Here is a 21,864-nt window from a genome sequence, read left to right on the forward strand (position 1 = left end):
AACACCAATGAAGATGAGCAGGACTTTCAAAGATTTTGTGAGTATCATGTATTTTCCATCAACCCTGCAGTTATTTCCAGATGTCTTCTGTATTTAGTACAAACTAAGGCGGTTTGACAAGGTAATAACTCACAGAACCTTGATATTTTACAGGGACCAGAGGTGTTCCTCCCCAGTTTGACCCATTACCTCTTTAACATTCCCAGAGTGAATTTATCCTCATATTTAATGATTCACAAATGCTCATGTGTGTCTGACCTTGAGTCTTGAAGTAACAGTGGTGACAACTGCAGCAATTAGATTCATTATAGACAACTACAGGATTGCAACTGGTTTATACCCATATGTGTACTAAATATTTATGAAAACGTATTTACAGATATCTGATAATTGTGCAAAAAATAGCCAGGATTGATTAAGAGTTCGACATGACTTGAAGTCTGAGATTCATTTGTGAGTCATTTTTACTGATTCATTAAAAATAATCGGCTCATAAGAATAATTTGTTTGAGAATTGGAGAAAATTACATTGTTAATATGTTTCAAACAATAAGAAAAGTTTGAGAAAATTTTCTTAGTATCGTTTAGTCTTTATTCTTCATCATTGCACATTTAATTCAGACATCAAGCTCAAAAACCTACGGAGCCCCTTAGAAGACAGGGCGGAAATTTATTTCTGAAATAGTTTTGCGTTCCCTCGCAATAAATTTTCCATGGTTTTACTAAAATAACAATTTTTTAACCTTGATATTCATAGTAAAACCATAGTACTAATACAGGAAAACAAAAATTATGGCATAAATCATACTTTTGTGGTTATTTTGATTTTACTACAAATACCATGGTACTATAGTAACCACAAGATGGTTAATCTCTTTCTGCAGAAAGAGCATGTTTACTTAACTTTTCATAGTTACTAAAATATTACTATAGTAAAACCATGAGTTCCATAAAAAAAAAAAAAAGGTCAGCCTACAACAAGCATGGTTACTACAATTTTACTACTTTCCACCAAAAACTATTACTACAGTCTTCAATATTAGTAGCACTTTATTATGAGGTTATATTTGTTAACATTAGTAAATGCATTAGGTATCATTAACAAAGTGCAGAATATTTTTACAGTAAAGTTAATACAAAATATTATTTAATAAATTAATATTAGTTAATACAATATAATTGTTCATTGTTAGTTTGTTGGTTCATAGTGCATTAACTAATGTTAACATATACAACATTTCATTTTAAAAATGTTATGTTGAAATTAACATTTAACCAATAAATGCTATAAAAGTATTATACATTGTTAGTTCATGTTAACTAATGTTGTTTAGTAATGTTAACAAATTTAACCTTATTTTAAAGTGTTACCAAAATATTATTATAGTAAAAAAAAACATGGTCAAACTATGATATTTGCACAGTAAAACCATGATACGCACAAAATTATGATTTTTATTACCATAGACTTTGTTTTCCTGTACTGTCACTAGGATTTCATTATGAATATCAAGGTTAAAATATGGTTACTGTAGTAAAACCATGGTAAGTTTATTGTGATACTATCGCAAGGGAACACAAAACTATCGTGAGGAAAAGCAAAACTATCGCGAGGGGACGCAAAATGATCGCGAGGGGACGCAAAACTTTCGCTAGGGAATGCAAAACTATCGCGAGGGAATGCAAAACTATCACGATGGAACGCAAAACTTTCACTAGGGAATGCAAAATTATCGCTAGGGAATGCAAAATGATCGCGAGGGGACGCAAAACTTTCGCTAGGGAATACAAAACTATCGCAAGGGAATGCAAAACTATCACGATGGAATGCAAAACTTTCGCTAGGGAACACAAAACTATCGCAAGGGAACACAAAACTATCGCGAGGGAACACAAAACTATCGCTAGGGAATGCAAAATGATTGCGAAGGGACGCAAAACTTTCGCTAGGGAATGCAAAACTATCGCGAGGGAATGCAAAACTATCGCTAGGGAATGCAAAACTATCACGAGGGAACCCAAAACTATTGCGAGGGAACACAAAACTATTGCTAGGGAACACAAAACTATCGCGAGGGAACCCAAAACTATCGCGAGGGAACCCAAAACTATCGCTAGGGAACACAAAACTATCGCTAGGGAACACAAAACTATCGCTAGGGAACCCAAAACTATCGTGAGGGAACACAAAACTATCGCGAGGGAACACAAAACTATCGCTAGGGAACACAAAACTATCGCGAGGGAACCTAAAACTATCACTAGGGAATGCAAAACTATCGCTAGGGAACCCAAAACTATCGCTAGGGAAACCCAAAACTATCGCGAGGGAGTGCAAAACTATCGCGAGGGAAACAAAAATTGTCTCGAGGGAACGCAAAACTATCATGAGGGAACTCAAAACTATCGCTAGGGAACGCAAAACTATCATGAGGGAACTCAAAACTATCGCTAGGGAACGCAAAACTATCACGAGGGAAAGCAAAACTATCTTGAGGGAACACAGAACTATCACGAGGGAATGCAGAACTATCGCTAGGGAACTCAAAACTATCGCTAGGGAACTCAAAACTATTGCTAGGGAATGCAAAAATATCGCGAGGGAACGCAAAACTATCACTAGGGAAGGCAAAACTGTCGTGAGGGAACTCAAAACTATCGCTAGGGAACCCAAAACTATCGCTGGGGAACCCAAAACTATCGTGAGGGAACGCAAAACTATCGCTGGGGAACCCAAAACTATCACTAGGGAACGCAAAACTGTCACAAGGGAATGCAAAACTATCGCGAGGGAAAGCAAAACAATCACTAGGGAACCCAAAACTGTCACAAGGGAATGCAAAACTATCGCGAGGGAAAGCAAAACTATCACTAGGGAACCCAAAACTGTCACAAGGGAATGCAAAACTATCGCTGGGGAACCCAAAACTATCACTAGGGAACCCAAAACTGTCACAAGGGAATGCAAAACTATCGCGAGGGAAAGCAAAACTATCACTAGGGAACCCAAAACTGTCACAAGGGAATGCAAAACTATCGCTGGGGAACCCAAAACTATCACTAGGGAACGCAAAACTATCACTAGGGAAGGCAAAACTATCACTAGGGAACGCAAAACTATCACTAGGGAACGCAAAACTATCACTAGGGAAGGCAAAACTATCGTGAGGGAACCCAAAACTATCACTAGGGAACGCAAAACTATCACTAGGGAAGGCAAAACTATCACTAGGGAAGGCAAAACTATCGTGAGGGAACGCAAAACTATCACTAGGGAACCCAAAACTATCACTAGGGAACCCAAAACTATCACTAGGGAACGCAAAACTATCACTAGGGAACGCAAAACTATCACTAGGGAAGGCAAAACTATCGTGAGGGAACGCAAAACTATCATTAGGGAAGGCAAAACTATCACTAGGGAAGGCAAAACTATCACTAGGGAAGGCAAAACTATCGTGAGGGAACGCAAAACTATCATTAGGGAAGGCAAAACTATCATGAGGGAACGCAAAACTATCACTAGGGAAGGCAAAACTATCGTGAGGGAACGCAAAACTATCATTAGGGAAGGCAAAACTATCATGAGGGAACGCAAAACTATCACTAGGGAAGGCAAAACTATCGCGAGGGAAAGCAAAACTATCACTAGGGAAGGCAAAACTATCGTGAGGGAACTCAAAACTATCACTAGAGAATGCAAAACTATCATGAGGGAGAGCAAAACTTTCGCTAGGGAACCCAAAACTATCGCGAGGGAGCACAAAACTATCGCGAGGGAAAGCAAAATTATCACGAGTGAACGCAAAACTATCATGAGAAAATGCAAAACTATCGTGAGGGAATGCAAAACTATCACGAGGGAATGCTAAACTATCACAAGGGAACGCAAAACTATTGAGAGGAAGAGCAAAACTATCGCGAAGAAAAGCAAATCTATCGCAAGGGAACACAAAACTATCACGAGGGAATGCAGAACTATCGCAAGGGAACGCGAGGGAATGCAGAACTATCGCAAGGGAACACAAAACTATCGCGAGGGTACCCAAAACTATCGTGAGGGAAAGCAAAACTGTATCGAGGGAACCCAAAACTATTGCGAGGGAATGCAAAACTATCGCTAGGGAACCCAAAACTATCGCTAGGGAACGCCAAACTGTCACGAGGGAACCTAAAACTATCGCTAGGGAATGCCAAACTATCGCGAGGGAATGCAAAACTATTGTGAGGGAACTCCAAACTGTCACGAGGGAACCCAAAACTATCGCTAGGGAACGCCAAACTGTCGCGAGGGAACCTAAAACTATCGCTAGGGAACGCCAAACTATCGCGAGGGAATGCAAAACTATTGTGAGGGAACTCCAAACTGTCACGAGGGAACCCAAAACTATCGCTAGGGAACGGCAAACTGTCACGAGGGAACCTAAAACTATCGCTAGGGAAGGCAAAACTATCGAGAGGGAACGCAAAACTAGCGCGAGGCAATGCAAAACTATTGTGAGGGAACTCCAAACTGTCACGAGGGAAGGCAAAACTATCGCTAGGGAAGGCAAAACTATCGCTAGGGAACGCCAAACTATCGTGAGGGAATGCAAAACTATTGTGAGGGAACTCCAAACTGTCACGAGGGAACCTAAAACTATCGCTAGTGAAGGCAAAACTATCGCGAGGGAAGGCAAAACTATCGCTAGGGAACGCCAAACTGTCGCGAGGGAACCTAAAACTATCGCTAGGGAACGCCAAACTATCGTGAGGGAATGCAAAACTATTGTGAGGGAACTCCAAACTGTCACGAGGGAAGCCAAAACTATCGCTAGGGAAGGCAAAACTATCGCGAGGGAACGCAAAACTAGCGCGAGGGAAGGCAAAACTATCGCTAGGGAACTCAAAACTTGTTGCAAGGGCACACAATGCTATTTCAGAAAAAAAGTTCCTGCCCTGTCCTCTAATGAACTTAGAATTAAAAACAAGACTAGACAAAAGGCCATTTTAGGGTCACAGATCAAAAATTTATGTCTTAGTTTTTTCCCTATAAATCCCAGTCTTAATGTCTGCTGCACAACTCTAAAGTGTCTTTTAGCTGCTCTGTCAGACATTTTATCTACAGCTTGTATGAAATTTCCTGAACTGAAAACTGAAGGCTTTTTTATTAGTTTTGTGATTGTAATTTTTTTGTGGCTGTCATTTACAGTCTGATGTTACACATTTTTTTCAGCTGTCATAATCGGATATTTTGCCTTTTTTGTTGCAAAAACAGATTTGTGCTTAGTTAATTATTTTCATTAGGAAATGTTACTTTATGAGTGGTAGTTTGAGCTGCTTTTCAAAAAGAAATGTCATTGTTTGAACAATTTTAACAATGCTAACTTTCAAAAATGTGGCTACAGTTACTTAAGTAAAACAATAATAAAAAAACTGCACTCAAACTTTCCCTCTGCTGCAGCTCTTAAATCACATTCTATATTCCGCATATTCAATCTAGCGCATCACTTTTGGTTGCAATCTGAATGCGATTAAAATTCAAGAGCACAAACTTAACTACATTTTATTAGATTTCTCTGAAAACAAGACAAAATATCTCATGACATTATGCTGCTCAAGTAAATGTATGTTGTTTAAAGAATGTTTAGATATTTTTACTGGAAAACAAGACAAAAATACTGATGAAGAAAATAATATTTTGCAGTGTTCATTAGACGGGAAGATTATCAGTGAATAACATTTTAAATTTGGGTCCCTTCCACACACAACGCTACTATTTTTGGACTACTTCTATGATACTTTAATGATGTTCTTCACACGTTTTGGAGTTTGACAGTCGTGGTCACTAAGATATGTTGTTCATAGCCAATTCTTCAAAAAATCGTTTGTATTCCACAGGAAGAAGAGAAAACAGCATACAGGTATGGAACGACATGAGGGTGAGTAAATAATTACAGAATGTTCATTTGGATATGCTGTGATAAGCGTATAGGCCAGCTCAGCTTGAAGCGTTTTTGGAGCAATCATTCCACTCATGCTCAGAAGAAAGTCCATCATCCACGACAAGCTCTCGTCTTTTCGGTATCTTTCAGCTGAATGATCAAATACTTCCTTGAACAGACTGTATGAATTTGTAACATCCATGCGCTTGATTCTGTACAGATGTTCCTCATGCAAACTTCAAAGCCCTCCTGCTTAGCAATAAAATCAAAGCTACAGTATGTTCACTTTGTCAGTTTGAAAATGCAAATAAAATTATGCAAAATTCATGAGCATTTTATGAAATTCCCTCATGACTTGGTGTTTCATCTTATTTTTCAGGCACAGCAAACCGTGAGATTGGCGGAACTTGTATCTGGATCTTGATGGAACACAAAAGGATCTTCACGCAGCTCTTTTCAATTCAGCAACAGCTAATAGTGACCATGACGGTCAAAACTATGTAAAGCAACAAAATCAACACAACAATATCATAAAAATTTTCTTTAATAGTCCATATGATATATACCAAGTCGCTAGCTGCATGAAGATTCCTAAAAAATTCTCATTTTGAGTTTGGAACAACATGAAAATGGGTAAATAATGATAGAATGTAGATTTTTGACTGAACTATTTAAGAGTTCCTTTAAGAGAATTTGATAATGTCCTCTGGATTAGCATGGAGCTAAAACAATGATAAAAGTATTTGATTCTGATTTCTGTTCAGCTGATGTCTAGACATGAGACATTTATATGTGGCATATTTTATAAATTTGTATATGTAAACATCAGATTATTTATTTATTTTGAATTTATTTATTTTTTTAATATGGGTATATTTTTTATATCGGACCATGCCAGAGAATTTTGGTAGCTCTGCAATTGGCCAAAATGCTAAGTTCGACTAAGTTCCCTGCAAAACATGGAAGCTTGACCTTTGGCCTATTTTGTTTACAATCTAAATTTCTGAGATCTGATTTTAAGGGATTTGTATTTTAAGTTCTGTAAAATCTGTAATTTTATAATCTGAATAGTTACACTCAAAAAAAAAAAAAATGTTGGCCTTAAATATTTAACCCTTTAACCCTTTATAATCCACATGAAGCACAATGTTACATATGACCACCAGGAGATGGCGCCAAATACATGACACAGACTCAATGATGACACAAATGACACAGAATGAAACTCATTCTGTGAAATCTCATTACTAAAATCATGTCTGCATGCTATACAAACCTTTAGTCATTGATGTGTTTGCATGTGTAATTAGTTCTTATGTACAATTATTATGTTTTATTTGTTTGGAGACAATATGATAAATTATTTTTGTAATGCTATAACTTTTGATTTCTTTGTTGTATCAACACAAACATTTTCTTAGATACAGTCGACATGATTGGGAACAAAACAAAAGTAGTTTTTCAAAGCCACCTTATTTACAACCAGAGATATATAATGGCAAATCAGAAAAAGAAAAAAAGTACATTTTTGGCCCAATGTTTTTTTGTGATTTTTCAGCAGTTTCTTAGGTTGAGAGCCTCAGAATGTATCAATCTATATCATTAAAAAATGTAAAAGTTTTCTTTACAATGTTAACAAACACTTTTTTTTTATTGTTTGTTTTTTGTCAAGTTATAAGCCTTTAATTTTGAGTATGCCACTGCAACAAGAAATCTTTAAAAACACCTTCAGAGCTTAAAGGGTTAAAATGTTTTAAAATATTTAGGGGTTTATGCAAGTAAAATTTTAGGTAATATTTACTTAAAATATTTAGTTTTTTTAATTTAGTTAAAGATTACTCATTTCAATTCAATTTGATGGAATTTTGTTCTGAAATTGAAATGTGTAAATATTAATATATTTTTTTTTTTTTTAGTGTACAGCTTATTCCAATTTAGAACACAAAATCTGCTATTTAAAAATAAAAATTAATAAAATAATTAGCAAAAATCTTCAACTTTGTTAAATGTCACATGTCTGTAATTCAAATGAAAAAAATTCAGAATCAAATACTTCAGTCATTGTTTGAGCTCCATAGATCAGGAACACCAATGCAGTACTTCATCTGTTAATGTTTACGCATATTGTAGGTTTTAATTTATGTGGTTGTGTAACTCTGAGCAGGATGTAAAGGCTCTCACAATTAAAGCCATTATTGTTTGTCAAAAGCAATCCACAAAGATCTTGTAATTTTCAGTGTTAAACTTGCAGCATATGTGAGGGCCACTAATGTTGCAGAATAAACTTTGTAGTCTGTATTCTCACGAATGAAATGCCAAGGCAAACATGTTGTGTTGCTGACACAGAATTCCACCACAAACCTGTTGACACTGAGTGACTGATGGCTAAACAGCTGAAGCAATAATCAGACCACACAGAGAAAGACTATTTTCAGATTAAAATGCCCATTTAGTATATTTTCAAACAAGCTTTTCATCTGTAGCCTACATATCAAGGAAAACTCAAAACAAAATATTATATAGTGGAGTCTAGTGAAAATACTTCTATTTTGTATACTTTGCTTGAAGACTGTTAGGTAACGCTTTACTCAATCTAATAATAAACCATGTTTCTTCTTGCTTCAGATATATATGAACTTAGTCATCAGGTATGTGACTTATACTTAAAGGGATAGTTCACCCAAAAATGTAAATTCAGTCATTGTTTACTCACCCCTGTGTTGTTATAACACTATATGACTTTCTTTCTTTTTCTGAACACAAAGGGAGAAATTGTGAATAAATGTTGTGCTCAGTGATGTCATACAATGGCAGTTTATGGTGACCACCTCTTCAAGCTTCAAAAGAACACAAAAGTATAATTCAGAAGTCTAATAAATTATTTCATGAGACTCATGATTGTTATGAAAGCATACAATAATATTTGATGAGAAACAAACTGAAATCTAATGTATTATTTAGTGAAAATATTCACTGACTGTTGATCTCCTGTGTGTGTTCATGATAGGGCACGAGAGCAACAGTTCACACAGCCCCCTCGCGTCATTGGGGCATTCAAGCGAAAACACAATTTGTTTATCTAAAAACAGGTCCTCCACAGCAATAGTGACAACAGAACACAACACAGCTGCACACAAAACAGAGAACAGAACTTATTAAATATGTCTGAAGAGTTTGTAGTCCAAGAATTGATGCATTTCTATGCCCAGCCTTAAATTTTTGAACGGAGTACTCGTAAATCAAACAGAAACATAGAGGAGGCTACAGGACACTACAGTCACACCATGACCTAACCTGACGGCAAACAACATGCGATATAAGGTATATTTTCTATGTTAATCAGAGTTTTTGTCCTAACCAGCAGTGACGAGCAACGGTACATTCTATCCATCGCTTGTGTTCTATTTTCGGTATCGCGCATGTAACTGCGTCTGCTGTGAACTGGCACAGGTCCAAAAAATAAGACTGGGCATAGAAATGCATCAATTCTTCGACTACAAACTCTTCAGACATGTTTAGTAAGTTCTGTTCTCTGTTTTGTGTGCAGCTGTGTTGTGTTCTGTTGTCACTATCGCTGATTTTAATTTGTTTCTCATCAAATCTTATCGTATGCTTTCATAACAATCATGAGTCTCATGGAATAATTTATTAGACTTCTGCATTATACTTTTGTGTTCTTTTGAAGCTTGAAGAGGTGGTCACCATAAACTACCATTGTATGACATCACTGAGCACAACATTTACTCACAATTTCTCCCTTTGTGTTCAGAAAAAGAAAGAAAGTCATATAGAGTTATAACAACACAGGGGTGAGTAAACAATGACTAAATTTACATTTCTGGATGAACTAATCCTTTAAGAAACATCTCCAGTTCTTGATCAGGGGCTTCTATTTCATTATAATGAGTGGCGATGTTAAAATGTTAAGTGGCAGTTATTAGTGGCATTAAGTGACAGCGGTATATTCTCTTGTGCACACAGATGGGCGCTCTACTCGTTCCGCTTTTCCGCAGTTCTTTAGCCCAGGTAAGCCCATGCATTTATTAACAGAAGCAAAGTATTCCCCTGTAAATTAAATATATTGTCTGTTCTATAATATTACACAAATCAATTTAAACCAGCTTTGGCAAAAGATCAAAGAGATAAACAGTATAATAGAGAACCTGCACTGGTCAAACTAACTAAAGAGGTTTAATTGGAAAAACATGCTTATTTTATCAGTGAGTTGTGCAACCTGGTCAGCTGTCTCAGGTTTCTATCAAATGTTTGGAGGATTAGATGCATGTGTTTTTCATCACTGCGGCTCAACACACACTCACACGCATTTTAGAACAGAGTAAAATAAAAAAAGCCTCTAATATACCGGCGCAGCGGCACATTTTCTGTTGCTTTACAATTATTACTTTACTGTTTTGTCTCTTCCGAATTGGTTTAGTTGTTCAGTTCTGTACACTGAGACTTGAGCGTGACTGCTGCGTGCATTTTCCATTTCCCTTTTTGATTTGCAACTAGTAGCACCTAATAAACATGCAAAAAAAAAATAAAAAATTCTATAGCAAATACTTTTCCTCAAAACTGATGTCCACATATGTGGACAGCGGGACTAAATTGTGAAATAATACCAAGTTACAGAAAGTCAAGATTTTTCCGAAAACAAAAGACAAGGAAAGCACAGGGCCCAGACGGTGTTTCACCCACTTGTCTAAAATCCTGTGCTAACCAGCTGGCACTCATCTTCACAACAGATCACTGGAGCAGTGTGAAGTCCCATGCAGCTTCAAACGTTCAATCATTATTCCTGTCCCAAAGAAACCCAAAACCACAGGACTTAATGACTACAGACCCGTCGCTCAGACGTCTGTGGTCATGAAGTCATTTGAGAGTCTAGTGTTGGCCCACCTGAAGAACATCACTGGACCCTTTCTAGATCCCCTTCAATTTGCTTATTGAGCAAACAGGTCTGTGGATGATGCAGTCAACATGGGATTGCATCATATCCTGCAACATCTGGACAGACCGGGGACATATGCAAGGATCCTTTATGTGGACTTCAGTTCAGCTTTCAACACCATCATCCCAGCTATTCTTCAGACTAAATTACACCAGCTCTCTGTTCCCATGTCTATCTGTCAGTGGATCACCAGCTTTCTGACGGACAGGCAGCAGCTTGTGAGACAGGGGAAATTCACTTCCAGCACCTGTACGATCAGCACTGGTGCCCCACAGGGATGTGTACACTCCCCACTACTCTTTGACCCCTCTGTCAAGCTCCTGAAGATTGCAGATGACACTACTGTCATTGGCCTCATCCAAGATGACAATGAGTCTGAATACAGAAGGGAGGTTAAACAGCTGGCTGTCTGGTGCAGTCAAAACAACCTAGAGCTGAACACGCACAAAACAGTGGAGATGATAGTGGACTTTAGGAGGAACACCCCAACACTGTCCCCCCTCACTATTCTGAACAGCACTGTGGCAGCAGTGGAGTCATTCAGGTTCCTGGGCACTACCATCTCACAGGACCTGAAGTGGGAGACCCACATTGACTCCATTGTGAAAAAGGCCCAGCAGAGGTTGTACTTCCTTTGCCAGCTGAGGAAGTTCAACCTGCCACAGATGCTGCTGATACAGTTCTACTCAGCAGTCATTGAGTCTGTCCTCTGCACTTCAGTAACTGTCTGGTTTGGTTCAGCTACAAAATCAGACATCAGAAGACTACAAAGGACAGTTCGGACTGCTGAGAGGATTATTGGTTGCCCCCTGCCCCCCCTTCAAGAACTATACACTTCCAGAGTGAGGAAAAAGGCTGGAAAAATCACTCTGGATCCCACTCACCCTGCCCACTACCTTTTTGAACTGTTGCCTTCTGGCCGACGCTTCAGAGCTCTGAGCACCAGAACCGTCAGGAACAGGAACAGTTTTTTCCCTCAGGCTATCCATCTCATGAACAGTTAAAACTGCCCCTTTGAGCAATAATTATGTGCAATACACAGCTTAGTCTATGTATATTTATCCAACATACCATACCTCTTCTGCCTTTACATTCCCTTGCTTCTGTATATAACAGATTTGTGTTTGTATATTGAACATATGTATGTATATATACCGGTCAAAAGTTTTTAAATACTTATTCTTTATTATAATTTTATTTTAATTTTATTTTTTCACATTTTAGAATAATAGTAAAGTCATCACAACTATGGAATAACATAAATGGAACTATGGGAATTATGTTGTGACTAAACAAAATCCAAAATGAATCAAAACTGTGTTATATTTTAGCATCTTCAAAGTAGTCACTCTTTGCCTAGAATTTGCAGACATGTACTCTTGACATTTTCTCAACCAACTTCTTGAGGTATCACCCTGGGATGCTTTTTAAACAGTATTGAAGGAGTTCCCATCTATGTTGGGCACTTATTGGCTGCTTTTCTTTATTATTTGGTCCAAGTCATCAATTTCAAAAACTTTTTTTTTTATTAAATTTTAGTTTTATAATGAAATAAATTAATATGGTGGCACAATTATATTTTTGTCTACAAAACTAATTTCAAACATTTAAGCATACGCCTTCAGATCAAAAGATTTTTAAGATCATGAGAAACATTTCAGTCAAGTGTTTCAAAACGTTTGACTGGTAGTGTATATATATATATATATATATATATATATATATATATATATATATATATATATATATATATATATATATAGTCATGGGAAAAAGAAAGTACACCCTCCTTGAATTCTATGGTTTTATGTATCAGGATATAATAAAAATCATCTGGTCCTTAGCAGGTCTTACAATTAAGATAATACAACCTCAGATGAACAACAACACATGACATATTACACCATGTCATGATTTATTGAACAGAAATAAAGCCAAAATGGAGAAGCCATGTGTGAAAAACTAAGTACACCCTTCCTGCTTCCATAGGAATTAAGAGGCTAAGTAGTAGCCAGGTGCTGCTAATCAAATGCCCTTGATTAATTGATCATCAGCAAGTGTGACCACCTCTATAAAAGCTGAAGTTGTAGCAGTTTGCTGATGATTTGGGCTTGTTTTGCAGCCACAGGGCCTGGGCACCTTGCAGTCATTGAGTCGACCATGAACTCCTCTGTATACTAAAGTATTCTAGAGTCAAATGTGAGGCCATCTGTCCGACAGCTAAAGCTTGGCCGAAATTGGGTTATGCAACAGGACAATGATCCCAAGCACACTGAAGCAACGTTGTAAAGAAGAGTGGGCCTAAATTCCTCCACAACAATGGAGGTCATACAGAAAAAGTCATACAGAAAATGATTACTTGAAGTTATTGCTGCTAAAAGTCATTCTACAAGCTATTGAATCATCAGCTGAACTTAGTTTTTCACACATGGCTTTTCCATTTTGGCTTTGTTTTTGTTAAATCATGACACAGTGTAATATGTCATGTGTTGTTGTTCATCTGAGGTTGTATTTACCTAATTTGAAGACCTGCTAAGGACCAGGTGAATTTTATTATGTCCTGATACGTAAAACCATAGAATTGAAGGAGGGTGTACTTTCTTTTTCCCATGACTGTATGTACATATATATATATATATATGTATGTATAATTACAATTAAATGATAGTCTATGTATTCCATTTCAAGAGTGTAGTCCATCAATAGACAAAGGTGATGCAGGCAGAGATCAATGAGGTGCATCGCAGTTCATCCGGCAGGATATGAATCCTGAGGTTGAAACAGGGATACAAATAGAATAATATCAGCGTAGATGTCATTATATTTTATGCAGAGTTATAGATCATGATAGATGTTTCTGGTTCTGGCAGACCTAAATAAAGCAGCCTAATTGTGAGTTGATGGATAAATGAGGTGTATGTCTGGCTAAATAGATGAGTCTTTAGAGTCAGTGTCTCTGCATCTGAACAGTGTTAGGAAGACTATTCCATAGTTTAGGAGCCAAATAGGAAAAGGATCTACCTCCTTTTGTGGATTTTGATATTCTAAGAACTATTAACAAGCCAGAATTTTGTGATCGTAATGAACGTGATGGAATATAGCGTGGTAGAAGGTCACTTAAGTACTGTGGAGCTAGACCATTCAAAGCTTTGTATGTAGTTAACAGACTTTAAAAATTAATGTGAAATTTAACAGGTAGCAAATGTAACGACGATAAAATGGGGCTAATATGATCACGTTTCTTGGTTCTAGTCAGCACACTGGCAGCTGCATTTTGAAACCAACCCATCCTCCCAGTAATGCATTACAATAATCTAGTCTTGAGATCATGAACGCATGAATTCGTTTTTCAGCATCAGCAACAGAGAGCATGTGTCGTAATTTAGGGTGGAAGAATGCTGTTCTACAAACATTGGAAATTTGATTTTCAAAGGACAGATTGGTATCAAATATAACACCTAAGTTCTTCGCTGTTGAAGATGATGTAACAGTACATCCATCGAGAGTCAAATTATATTTTAGCTGCTTATTTTTAGAGGTTTTTGATCCAATAATTAGTACCTCTGTTTTGTCAGAATTAAGTAGAAGGAAATTTCTGGCCATCCAGTCTTTGATTTCATTGATACACTCTGCTAATTTGGAGAATTGTGAATTTTCGTCGGGTTTAGAAGAAATATAAAGTTGGGTATCGTCGGCATAACAGTGGAAACTTATTCCATGATTCCTGATAATATCTCCCAGGGAAGCATTTATAAGTAGAAAAGCAGACGCCCTAAAACTGATCCCTGTGGCACTCCATACTTTTGTTTGATTTGACAATTCCTCATTTGCATAGACAAAGTGTTAGCGGTCTGATAAATAGGACCTAAACCATGCTAATGCAAGTCCACAAATGCCAACATAATTCTTCAGCCTATTCAAGAGAATATCGTGATCTATCGTGTCGATTGCAGCACTAAGATCTAAAAGCTCTAGAAGTGAAATACAGCTGCGATCAGATGATAAGAGCAAGTCATTTGTAACTCTGATTAGTGCAGTCTCTGTACTGTGATGGGGCCTAAATCCTGACTGAAATTGTATACATATAACATAGTTGGGAGGACACTACCTTTTCTAGTATTTTCAACATAAACAGGAGATTTGAAATTGGTCTATAATTAGTCAATTATCCAGGATCAAGCTGTGGCTTCTTTATAAGCGGTTTGATAACTGCCATTTTAAAGTTTCTTGGGACATGTCCTGTGGATAGTAAGGAGTTAATAATATTAAGAAGAGGTTCTGAGATTACTGGGAATACCTCTTTTAAGAGCTTAGTTGGTATTGGATCTAACATACATGTTGTCGCTTTTGATGTTTTGATAAGTTTTGTTAGCTCTTCATGACCTATGACAGCGAAGGATTGAAGTTCCTCGTGAGGAAAATTATGAGACACTGTGACAGATGATTGCATAATTCCAATTTTATTTCTGATTAATTCAATTTTATCAGTAAAGAAATTCATGAAGTCATTACTATTGTGCTGGGACAGAATATCTGGTTCAGTCGAGGCTTTATTCCTAACCAATTTAGCCACAGTACTGAATAAACACCTAGGATTGTTGTGGTTATTTTCTATGAGTTTGCTAAAATATGCTGACCTGGCAGCTTTTAGTTCCTGTCTGTAGCTACAGACACTATCCTTCCATGCACCGCGAAATACCTCTAATTTTGTATTCTTCCACTTGCACTCCATTTTCTGAGCTGCTCTCTTGGGAGCATGAGTGTGATCATTGTACCATGGTGCGGGGCTTTTTTCTATAATTTTATTTAATCGAGGGGGGCGACACTATCAAGAGTGCTAGAGAAGACTGTATTTATATTTTCTGTTATTTCATCAAGTTCTTCTAAACTTTTGGATTTACTGAGTGTATGAGATAGATCTGGAAGATTATTAGTGAAGCTATCTTTAGTGGTCAAAAGAATTGCTCTACCTGAACGATAGTGTGGTGTAGATTGAGTAACATTAGCTGATCGCAGCAAGAGATGAAGTAATGATCTGAGATGTCATCGCTCTGCGGCAGAATTTCTATAGTATCAATATTAACTCCATATGACAGAATTAAATCTAGCGTATGATTATGGCGATGAGTTGGTCCTGTTACATTTAGTCTGACTCCAAGAGAGTAGCTGAGAATATCGATAAATGCTAATCCCAATGTGTTATTTTCATTATCTATGTCAATGTTGATGTCACCAACAAGTAAAGCTCTATCTACATGAACTACTAGATCTGATTAATTAGCAAATTCACCAAGGAAATCAGAATACAGCCCGAGTGATCTATATACTGTAGCAAGTGCAAAAGACGATAGAGATTTTTTAATTGTATCTGATGGTGTCACATTAAGCATTATTAGTTCAAAAGACTTAAATTTATATCCTGTCCTCTGAGTAACACCAAAAACTTTACAAGCTAAATTGTAGCAACACCTCCTCCTCGACCCTTCAGACGAGGCTCATGATTATAACAATAACCTGGGGGAGTAGATTCATTTAAACTAATATATTCATCCGGTTTAAGCAAGGTTTCAGTCAAACAGAGTGCATCCAAATTATGATCTGTAATCATTTAATTTACAATTAGTGCTATGGTTGAAAGAGATTTAATGTTTAGTAGCCCTACCTTCATATGATGTTTATCTTCAAATTTATTTATTTTTTCTTTTTTTTTTTTTTAAATTCAGTTTTTTTCTAAATGATTTAGTGAGAGTTTTGTGTTTGGTAGTTCGGGGAACAGACACAGTCTCTATATGATATCTAGGTGATATAGTCTCAATGTGATAATGCACAGTGAATATATAGGAATGCATTTACTAATGTTAATGAATAGAACCCGGTGATAACAGATAAAATATAACAAAATTTATATTAAAATGAAGCAAAATGACCCACAGATGTGTTAATGTTGAAAGTTATTCAAAATAATTTTGTTATTCTGTTTTTCAACTTTTGAGGAAATTATGTCCCAAAATCCATGGATGTGGACATCATGTTTATCAGCGCGCTGATGCGAAAAATAAATGCATTTTTTTAAGCGGCATATCAAATGAAACTACTGAGGTTACTCTTTATGCCCAAACAGGTTTCAGTGAAAAAAAACTTAGAGGTTTCTTACCAGAGGCACTTTTGTTGGCTATGCATTTGTAGAAGTGCTCCACAGAAATCAATGCCATGCCGTTGTGTCATATGACTCGGTGCGGCAGAAGTTTAACCCTTAAATGACAATCTAGAGTCTTGTGAACAGTATTCAGTAGGTGTACATTAATTTAAATTATGTGTTGCGTATAGTGAAGCCAAAATAAAACATCCACGCATGTGGACGTGGGGTTGCACGAGGTTAATGTGACTGATTATTGCAATCTGAATCTTTCAGGAGTGAATTGTGTGGTCGATTGTAGTTGTCACTCCTGTAAATAACTAAAGTCAGTGTAAACAGAATGAGATTAAACACTCAGAAGTGTTTTGAGCATCCAGTCAGATATATTCAAAGACCGCAGCACAGTAGAAAATGTTCTGCAATAATTCCACACCTCGGTTGAAATCAATAAACTGTTTAGAGACATTATGCTTTGTTTGTGGCTTCTTGCATGGAGAGCACAAGCAAACATTTGCTCTGACATTGTTTTATTTATGATATGTCAGACAGTGAGAGGCAGATGGAATTGAGACTTTAAACAAATGCAGTTTCTGGAAGATTAATGTTGAAATTACATCATTTACTCTCCGGAATAAAGCATCATTGTTTTCTTTATCCATCCACACAATGTGCAATTAATAATTAGTAACACATCAGGTCTTAATAAACTTTCATCCAAATCTGTTTAATACTGTATGTTATTAATCAGGGTGTTAAGTGTAATTCTAACTGCGACACCCTACTGTAATTATTCAGCTAAAGAAGTAGGTCAGTGAATCAACAGATCATTTCTTCAATAAAAGCTTTCTTCTCTTGTGTATTATATCAGACTGAAATGTAGCCAACTGATGTAAGGTCAGATGCATGTAATATATTGAAATAAATATCAAGTGCATTATATGCATCATGCCTAAAGTCTTAAGGCATATCAGGATATTACAGCAGTCTTCTGCATGTAAAATATCAACATTTTTCTTATTTTGGTCCCTGCAGCTAAATGTGTACATGCAAATTTCGTTTGTACTTCTTGGAATATGCAAATACTTTTCATTGCAAGCTTTCAACACATAATTGGAAGCAACAATAGATCTTCAGTGTCTAAATGAAAGCAGGAAGTATTAGTGTAATGCTCCGCACTGAACTCAGGTCAGATTTATGTGTTGTAGCAGATGTTTCTGCAGGATTCTGTGTTTGATGTCAAATCCTCTGTTACCCTCAAACTCACTGTAGGTTATATAAACCTGTCCTCAATGGGTCCTGTAATCAAGCTTTAGACTGGATATACTTGGGCGTCTCCAAACTAGTGAGAACAGCGTTGAGTTTGACTAGTGTATATGTTTGACACAAGCCACAATCCCCCTCTGTGGGCTCTAATTATCACCAGATGACCTTCACGTCCAGAAGACCTTGCTTCTAAAACCTAAATACATTAGTAGAGTTTGTCCAAACATGCTCGCAGACCAATGAGAATGTGAAGACAAAAATAAATGTCTAGAAAGATTTTACATTTTGCTGCAGTTGCTCTTCTGAATTAGTCTCACATAACCAGACTTAAAGGCTGGTCCAGTTTGCCTAGAACCGGCCACTTAGAATCGTAGTTAGTTTCGTTTTTAAGGCGGGTTTATCTGCGATGGATTAAATCACAATAATAGATCGGAATGGAAAAAACTCAAAAACTTGCACAGCCTTCAATGTTTTTTAGAAGGATCTGAAGTGGTCTCCATCTGCAACCAAAATATAAGTAACTGTATTCCACTACATTGGTAATCATTGGTAATCAGAATACAGTTACATTCAAAAAGTATTTTGATTACTGAAGAGATTACTTTGCATTTTATTGTTATTTATTCCATTTAATATGTAGTCTATTCAGTTCGAAAACATTTATCCATATAAATGATGCGATCAAAAGAGCATTGAACTAGAGGTCGACCGATAGTGGATTTTGCCGATACCGATAACTAAGGTGGTCAAATAGGCCGATTAATCGGTCGATAGTTTTTAAAATCGATTTATAGAATGTTAAAAATGATAGAATGTATTTTCTTACCACGACGGGCACAGACAGAGGCCACAAGAGTCCAAAATGAACAAAATTCCAGATTCAGTCTATTGTGCAGCCAATAATTTAAATAATAATAGCCTTTTAACTATAAACAAGCCTGAAATACACGTACTTATTTCGGGACTCTTATTTTGAAATGATGGAGAATTGGCTTAGTTATAATGTTCTGTATTTAAGTATTTACCAAATTAAGCTTTTATAGCCTATATTCACCAGATTGAGGATTGTTATTATTATTCACAAGTTGGAGACACGATGTATGTGCCGCGGGGAACATTTCTATTTAGTCGCATTTATCTTTGCATACGCTCACTTCAATTTAAAACACTTGTTGATTAATCAAAATAACAAAATATGCATTGAAGTGAGGATAAAAATATGGATGAATATTATCAATGATGAAAGATTTTGATATAATAAATCCCCACGAGGTGTCAGTGACTTTTTATTTGTGACTGCTGTTATACTGGAGGAATAATAATAAAAAAATAAAACTATCGGCAACTATCAGTATAGATTTTTGCAGATAACCGATAGTTCCAAAAGCAACTATCCACACTGATTAATAGGTAAAATTGATATATTATCTACCTCTAGTTTGAACAGCAGTGAAAGCTTTCTTATGATGTGTTACATTCATATGAGCAGACAGAGAAGTAAGTTTGAAGTAAGTTTGGAGCAGCAGAAATAAAAACAAACCTTGTGTAATTTGTCATGTTAATATTTAGCTTTTATGCTAAACTAAATTGCTATTTCTAGCCATATTACATGCACCTGTTACCAGGCACAATAATATTTGTTTTTATCAAGAAAATCCACTTAGAACATAACTTTATTTTTTCTCTAGTAAGACAACAATCTTATTCTTGGTGATAATTTTTGTATAGTTTTTCTGTAAAAACATCTAAAAATAAGAACTTAAATCTTGATCTTAAATAAGATCAAGTTGCTTTATCTTGTTTTAGAAGCAACACTGCAGAAGATATTTAGGTTTTTCAGAGAATGTATTTTGGTAACACTTTTATGATGAGGAGGAGGGCGGGGCCGAGCCATGAGTGCACACGGCCGGCCCCGAATCATGCTAATCAACCGTGGAGAGGGATAAAGCCGAGCCGGATGCGGCAGTTTGGGGGAGAGAGAGCCACACGCAGCTGCCGTGTGTGTTTATGTTTGTGTCTTTTTAAGTTTTCATTAAACGTTATTTTGATGGTTCCTCTGGTTCCCGCCTCCTCCTTGCCTATTTTAAACCCTGTTACAACTTTATAATAACTACACGGTATAAAGTATTTGTAAAGCATTAGTTAATAGTTAATTGATCATTTATAAATTATTGTTCCTACATTAATAATACATTAATAAGCTACATATAAATAGTATGTTATTTGTTTCTATTCACTTTAGCAAATCATTTATTATTGTTTAATAAGTTTATATATAGGCAGTTTGATCATGTTTTTTTATCATAAATAAACAACTTGTTAATCAAACCTAACTGATGTGTTTTAGTTATGCAAACCAGTGGTAAAGAAGTGTTTATGAGAACATGAAGAAAGCATAAATTCATAGTTTATAAAGATATTAAATGTGTAATGAATTGGATACACATTTCTGTTTAATAAATGTGTTTATTAATATTTTAGGAACACTTTATATCAATTAATGCTTAATAAAGGTTGTAATAAAGCACTTACTAATGGCTAGCTAAGCATTTTGCGTGACCTAATCTAAAGTGAGAACTATATATGCCTAATTAAACATTTATTAACATGGTTTAACAGTAGTATGGCCAGCTGTCACGGAGCCAGTGTGAGAGTTTCGCCCTTTCGGGTCAGTACTGCGTTGTCACTAAATCTTCCGTTGATCTTGTAAATGTGTTGTACATGTGTCCTAGTCTGATAAACACAGCAGCCTCTGATTTCATTTCAGAAATATCCAGTTCTCTTGTGTTGCACGCTTCAAAGTGATGTGTGAAGGCGTTGACCCGCTGAAAACATCACATTATGACTTCTGTAATCTGTGTATTAGATTACAGAGAGCGAAACGCACGCCACATTCCAGACTATTTATTTAATGAAACTGCAGCCTCTTACGGTGTATCAATCAAACGACCACACAGCAAACTGCTTATTCAGAACAATTAGAGGATCTCTTTTAATAAACTGTGGATTTTCCTCTCTCACTATTATTCCTGTACTTTTGTGTTGTGTCTGTTTTTTGTTTTGTTTGTTTGTTTGTTAAGATTCAGTGTCTGTTTTGAGCCTTTGTGATTGAGATGCTGTGGAGATGGTTATTTCAGAGCCAAGTTTTCAGAGTAGCTAATGGATCATTAATAAATGTTTAATTAGGCATATACAGTTCTCACTTTGGATTAGATCACACAAAATGCTTAGATAGCAATTAGTCAATGATTTATTATGACCTATATATTAAGTAGTAATTGCTTTAATAGTAAGTGTTACTAAAACAGTAACAAATACATTAATTACATTTAAATGCAAATTTAATTACATACTGTATATAATGCATTTATTTACTATGAATTCATGGCTTGTTCATGTTAAAAAAACATGATCAAACTGCCTATAAATTAACTTATATCATTTGCTACAGTGAATATAAACAAATAAAGTATTTGCATGTAGCTTATTAATGTAGGAACAATCATTTATAAATGATCAATTGACTATAAACTAATACTTTACAAATACTTTATACCGTGTAGTTATTATAAAGTGTTACCTGTATTTTT

At 36.2% G+C, this 21,864-nt stretch overlaps 2 protein-coding genes across 2 annotated transcripts in view; both read left to right on the forward strand.

Moving 5' to 3' along the window:
• Window positions 1-21,864, forward strand: part of LOC127446978 (neuroligin-4, X-linked-like) — a 760,753-nt gene that overhangs the window by 149,122 nt on the left and 589,767 nt on the right. The gene's annotated exons all lie outside the window — the stretch shown is intronic.
• LOC127447003 (uncharacterized) lies at window positions 5,888-12,432 on the forward strand. The gene is made up of 4 exons (XM_051708440.1): window positions 5,888-6,200; window positions 6,304-6,424; window positions 9,906-9,950; window positions 10,670-12,432. The coding sequence occupies exon 4, from the start codon at window positions 10,905-10,907 to the stop codon at window positions 11,877-11,879; it is 975 nt and encodes a 324-aa protein (XP_051564400.1). The 5' UTR covers window positions 5,888-6,200; window positions 6,304-6,424; window positions 9,906-9,950; window positions 10,670-10,904; the 3' UTR covers window positions 11,880-12,432.

This window comes from Myxocyprinus asiaticus, chromosome 10, assembly GCF_019703515.2.
Source record: "Myxocyprinus asiaticus isolate MX2 ecotype Aquarium Trade chromosome 10, UBuf_Myxa_2, whole genome shotgun sequence".
Taxonomy (NCBI): domain Eukaryota; kingdom Metazoa; phylum Chordata; class Actinopteri; order Cypriniformes; family Catostomidae; genus Myxocyprinus; species Myxocyprinus asiaticus.

Excerpts from the sequence above, each read along its gene's own strand:
- LOC127447003 (XM_051708440.1), top strand. The coding sequence starts at position 10,905 with ATGGGATTGCATCATATCCTGCAACATCTGGACAGACCGGGGACATAT.